Raw genomic sequence first — 5,831 nt, 5'->3', positions numbered from 1 at the left:
ATGTTAAGTCGCTTGAAGTACTACCCAACTGAGTAAATTTTTTCAAAAATACTTTTGAAAAATCGTATCTTGGAGATTTTCAGAATTGAATGATCTTTGAACTTTTTTAATGAATTTCTTTGATACTGAAGAAAAGAATCTTTTCATTTTGAAAGCCACAATTTTTCGGGGAGTTAGTTGGTGAAAACTTTTATGAAGTATCGTTTTGGGTAGTCTTGGTTAGTCAAAAAGTAACTCCTGGCTTCTTTCAAGTTGAACGTAATTGAAAGTCAAAATCTTTCTTGAGAAGTGATAGCCCTATGGCAAAAGCTGATAAGCAGCTGATAGTTATAAAAATATCTTCTGTGAGTGATGATTGCTTAAGCGTAAAAGAGATAAACATAATTATACTATTTTCAGCCATTATTTTTTGTTCCGACCATTTTTTGTTCCTTTAGTTTTTTTTGTGTTTTCCACGCAAAATTAGAAACCACAGATATGATCGGAATGGTTCGAGTGATATTATTTTAAATTTTTTTTCAGCTGAGATTCAAACTTCCAAAAACTTCTCCCAGCTTAAAAAAAACAGGTTTTTGGTTTTTAGTCTAAGTTCGACCGAATAAAGCGAATGAGCGGGTTTCTAGAAGCTTACTTATGTTTAATTTAGGCCTTGAAAACGTACTTTTCATTAGCTTTTTGCAGTTTTTTAGCGCCTGCAAAAAATATTTTTTGAAAAATTTTGAATTTTTTTGTAGTTTTTTTTTCAATCATTTTTCTATAAAAACTGTTGTCCTATTGGCACAATAATTCGCTTTTGTATAGTTTTCTCATTACACCACATGCAAAACACGACACTAGAATTATAACACATATTTTTTCAATTGTTTTTATGAATTTTGTCAAATTTTTTTGCTACTTGCTCCACAACCGTCTTGCTCCACATCCTTATTTTTGAAATCAGAAAAATGTTTTGAAGTAAAACTTTTTTTGTAAATTGCAGAAAAAATAGTAGTTAGAAATTGCGCCATTTTCTGAAGAAACCGGAAAATAACGCTAAATGCCAAATTTAAAAACAATTTTTTTTTCGGAATTGAAGATGTAAAAAATGTAAATATAAAAGTGATGCCAAGCTCAGATGATCCCCAAAGATTTTATAAGTAACCCTAAAGTAAAACCGCAGGGTTATCGAAGTAATTCAAAGTTTTACCAATACATTTTGTTCACATTTCCATCTGTCTGAAAGGAGACGACAATTGTTTTGAGTTTTAATTCCTTAAAAGAAATTCTCGACACGAAAAACTCAGTTAATATTAGCCTTTCAGTTGCATAAAAATAAAGAAAACGTCAGTTTCTTAGAGAAAAGTTTTTGTTGTTGCTGTCGCATAATCTTTTATTCTCCTGCAAAAAAGAACTAAATATTTAGCACAATGGTGATCGACAAATAATTCAAAATGATGCCCAAGAAGACATAGCCGAAAAGGTTGCGCATGTTTGAAGCGAGCGTACTTCAAATAACCTTTTGGTAATTTTTTTACGAACAGCTACTTAGAAAATAAGCATTTGTAAACTTATATTAAAATTGAAAAATATTAAATATTATCTTCTCAACCTCAACGATTTAACCATGCGATATCTAAAATCAGTTAGCTTAAATCGTCATTTTGATAAAAATAGAAACATAAACCGGATTTAGTTATCAAGTATTAATAATGAGTTCTTCGTCTTGAACTAAAGATAAGGTTTTAAACTTTGTTGTTCTTCAAGATTTCAATTTAAGTGTTTGCTAAATATTCACTCTACCCGCACGATTAAATTGATCATTTAAATCGATCTTCCTCAAAATTGTGGATCACTTTAAGTGTCTAAAAAATGATTTTAATCGATTTAGATGGATTTTCAGACTGAAAAAAAATCATTTTTTTGCTAACACGGCAAAAAAATTCTTCAGAAAAATATAATTGAAATATTTTATTCTCTATTTAAAAAAAACACATGTCGCAGATGTTATAGAATTCAAAAAAATGATCCACATAAATCAGATTTTAAGCTCGAAAATATGCAATGAAATTATAGAAAATCATTTTGTATCAGATTATGGACAAAATCCTATATGACAAACAAGAAAAAGGTCAGAAAAGGGTCAGGTTTTGATCTCAAAAAATGCATTCAAATCATAGAAAATCATGAATGTAAATAAGATTTTGAGCAAATTCTTATGAAACTAATCAAGAAAAGAGTCAAAATAGATCAGCTTTTGAACTGAAAATATGCAAGGAAATCAAAGAATTTTATCGATATTTTGGTCTTTTCATTTGGTCTTTTTTATGCTACAATACGCTATGGATGTAAAATGTAAAATGATAGGCAATGAATAAAAGCAATAAACATTCGAAACTGATGAAACTCGAATGAAAAATCGATTTAAATCAATTTAAATCCATTTTAGTCCCCTTAAAAATAATAAAAATTCAAAACTGGAAAAACTGCTTTTAAATCGATTTAAATAAATTTTTGTAGCTGGAATTTACGATCAATTTAAATCGATTTTAAATCAATCCAAATCAATTTTTACCATTTATATTTAATCTTCGTACTTCATCATTCTAAAATCGATCTAAATTTATTCAAAATATTTTTTTCATTCTAAAATCGACCCTAATTCATTTTTGTCAGTGCGGGTAGCAATTTATCGGTCAAACTGAAAAAATGATTCAAAATTCATTTACCATTGAAGGTGTTTATATTGAGGGAGCCTATACGGAAGAGTCTATTCTTGCCACCAGAGATTTCCAGGGACGAGAGCGGGACATATATTTGACAACATTTCCAAGAACGGGAACTACCTGGACTCAAAGTATCCTGGTTGGGATGGTCTACGGATTAGAAGAATTAAGGGATCAGTTTGAAGGAAAACGAATAATGTGATCCAACAATAAATTGAACTACAAAAAAGAGTTTTTTTAAGGCCAAGCACGCCATAGCGGAGCAAAACCAGTAAACAGATCTTTTGAGGCTGGGCTGATACTGGTTATTGGTCAGCTGCTGTATCCTTTATCGTCTCTTTAAAGCCCGAAAAAAATGATCTGAAAAAAATTTAAGCTACCGTTTTTCACTACAAATATAGTAAAAGTTAAGGCTATTCAAATTGATCTATGCCAATATCTACACCAAAATAGCAAAACTGGGGTTGTCGAAATGCGGACGACATTTCCTAATCTGGAACTTCATTTCATAGACGAAGGTTGCGGATATAAGTTGGCACACCAAATAACCCGTACACCTCGAATGATGAAAAACCACCTACCACCCCACTTAGCACCTCGTGAAATCTTTTCACACCTTCGAAAAAATATCTTAGTTGTGCGGAACCCTAAAGACACGGCATTGAGTCACTTCAATTTCTACAAAACTGAGCGGACTTTGAAAGGGTTTATGAAAACTGATAATTTGGAGGAATTCTTAAACTTGTTTCTTGAGGGAAAAGTGTTCTATGGTAGCTGGTGGGATTGGAACAAAGCGTGGATCAAAAAGTACAGGTGAGATCTTTTAGTCTTGTAGTTCAAACCTCTGCTTCCTCTTTTTTGGCTACGGAGTCAAAAATAAAATGTTAAGTTGAATAAATTTTTGAATTATCTCAGCCAACGCTTTTTGTTAATCTTTTTTTATCAACCCTGCATCCGATCAGGTTTTGCAAGATCTTGAAAAGTGACAAAGAATTCAACAGAATACGTTTTCTTAGAATGCGCTATCAAAAGATTCGCTTAGTCGTCATTTCCTACTTGAAGACTGCAGCGCTGGTTCAAAAATCCCTGACAAAACGAACAATGTTTGGAAACTTAAGCGCGCTTCTCTCAAAGTGGGTTAAGATTAGACAAAAAATGAACTGAGCAAAAGTTGCTCAAAACTTCACCAGGGTTATTATCGTGCAGTTACTTCCCCGAAATCTTATTACTTCACCAAATTTTACCTTAATAATGGGTCGATTTGGTTTTTTAATTGAACAAAAATTACGCTAAAACTTTTACGTTAATAGATAAGGAAGTTGTATCGAAAAAGCTTTTTACACAGCTCAACAAAATTTTAGAAAAGTATAGTTTTCAAATGTTTGAAATTTGTTTTAGCCCTGCATTTTATTTTTATATAACAAAAAATCTTTTCAAATTTAAGCTCAGGACAACAAAAATTTTTGAATGATATAAAAAACTCCGTCAATAATGGCTAGTTAAGAAGTCGAAATTTCTCTGAAGAAAAAAAAAATTGCCTGCGCACAAATATTCCGTTACTTTTATAATGAAAAACGGAACAAAAATAATTGATTTCAAATGAATTATAATGCGTTAAGTTTTTGCGAGAAAAAATGGATTTCTTTCCATCTTTAGTCTAACTTTGTTGTCTGAGCGTAACATGCATATAAAGGTGGTTCAGGTGGTGGGGTGGGGATTTGTTCAGGTGGTGAGGGGGGGGCTGGTCATGTGGAGGGGCTCAGTGGGGGAGGGGAGCAAAGGGGCAAACGTTAGGGGGATTGAAGGGGAGCAAAGGGGCAGACGTTGGGGGGGAAGGGTGAGCTCAACGGAATCTTTTTGCAATTTGAGTTTAGGTTTTGAAATGGATTAGGCCAGGCCGTACATTCGCTTTGCAAAGTTTCCGCATCACTCACTTGATAAATGCTGAAATTCTTGCAAAATTTTGCACGACGCGCAAAACAAAATTAAAGTGGAAAAAAATCCATTTTAATGTGATTTCCTACTCATTATAAAATCCATTATAATGGATTCAAAATGATTTATAATGCATTTTGTTTTGGCGAGAAAAAATGGATTTAAATCCATTTTTAGTCCAATTTTGTTGCCTAAACGTAACATGGGAATCGATTATATGTACAACATTATAGACCACGAAAATCCATTATAATCGATTTGTTTTCTCTTTTCTTAAATGCGGGTGGGAGTTGTTTATATTGACAATGTCTCAGACCACGAAAATCCATTATAATCGATTTTTTTTCACTTTTCTCAAATGCGGGAGGTTTGATTTCATGGGGAGGTTTGTTTAGGTTGAGATCGTGCTTTTAAATCCGCAAAAGCTTGAGATTTTTTCAGAAAATGGTGGTACCTGAAAACTCTTTGGACGTAGATCTAGTTTTGAGATCAACAAATTTTTTGAATAAATATAAAACTTACTTTGTAATTCGATGCACTTATGTAATCGAAGGGACTTCAACGAGAACAATCTGCTGGTTCATTATGAGGATCTATATCAGAACTTCGAGAAAACAGTCTCTGAAATCGGCAACTTCTTAGACCTAACGCATGCAGACCACCTCTACGTGCGAGAATTAAGAAAGCTTACATCTCTAGATTCTATGAAAGTGAGATACGAGAAAAGCTCACCACTTGAGAAAGGCATGGTAAACAAAGGTGAGCTAAATGCGTGGAAGAGAAAATTCACGGCGGAAATGTCCGAGAAGTTTGACGAAATGACAAGAAAAACTTTCCAGGATGATGAAATTTTAGCCAAGTTCCTGTAAAGTATCTGCAGTATTAAACAACTTAGCTATTTTAAAAATTTGATTAACAGATTTAAAGCTAACACTTGAATGTTTTGACTGCCCTTTTTAACGTTTGTCCTAAAGTTTCGTTTGCAAGGGAAAAATTCAGAAACAATTTTTAAAAATTAGCCATGCCACAAACTGCGTCATATTTATAAGTTTTGCGGCTATAAACGCTGTCTTTGGCATCAGAAACACTATACAGGCAAATCTTTTTAAATGAGGAAGAATTTGTGAATTTTTTTTGATTTGTTAACATTAACTCATAATGGAAATTCCCACTAATTTTTTTAGGTTTTAAACT

General features: G+C 32.6%; 1 protein-coding gene across 1 annotated transcript; it reads left to right on the top strand.

Annotated features, from left to right (window-relative positions):
• Positions 1–1,702: 1,702 nt before the first annotated feature.
• LOC134851614 (sulfotransferase 1C4-like) lies at positions 1,703–5,576 on the top strand. The gene is made up of 4 exons (XM_063867770.1): positions 1,703–1,757; positions 2,662–2,873; positions 3,156–3,515; positions 5,191–5,576. The coding sequence occupies exons 2-4, from the start codon at positions 2,686–2,688 to the stop codon at positions 5,504–5,506; spliced, it is 864 nt and encodes a 287-aa protein (XP_063723840.1). The 5' UTR covers positions 1,703–1,757; positions 2,662–2,685; the 3' UTR covers positions 5,507–5,576.
• Positions 5,577–5,831: the final 255 nt, after the last annotated feature.

The sequence above is a fragment of the Symsagittifera roscoffensis genome, chromosome 7 (assembly GCF_963678635.1).
Source record: "Symsagittifera roscoffensis chromosome 7, txSymRosc1.1, whole genome shotgun sequence".
In the NCBI taxonomy this organism is placed as follows: Eukaryota; Metazoa; Xenacoelomorpha; order Acoela; family Convolutidae; genus Symsagittifera; species Symsagittifera roscoffensis.
This window is presented reverse-complemented; position numbering and strand designations above follow the sequence as displayed.

What these genes read in the sequence shown, in the direction of transcription:
- LOC134851614 (XM_063867770.1), top strand. Translation starts at nt 2,686, where the DNA reads ATGATTCAAAATTCATTTACCATTGAAGGTGTTTATATTGAGGGAGCC. An exon ending in TACGGATTAGAAGAATTAAG is followed by an intron (nt 2,874 to 3,155) that starts GGATCAGTTTGA and finishes ACACCAAAATAG; the next exon opens with CAAAACTGGGGTTGTCGAAA. An exon ending in GCGTGGATCAAAAAGTACAG is followed by an intron (nt 3,516 to 5,190) that starts GTGAGATCTTTT and finishes ATGTAATCGAAG; the next exon opens with GGACTTCAACGAGAACAATC.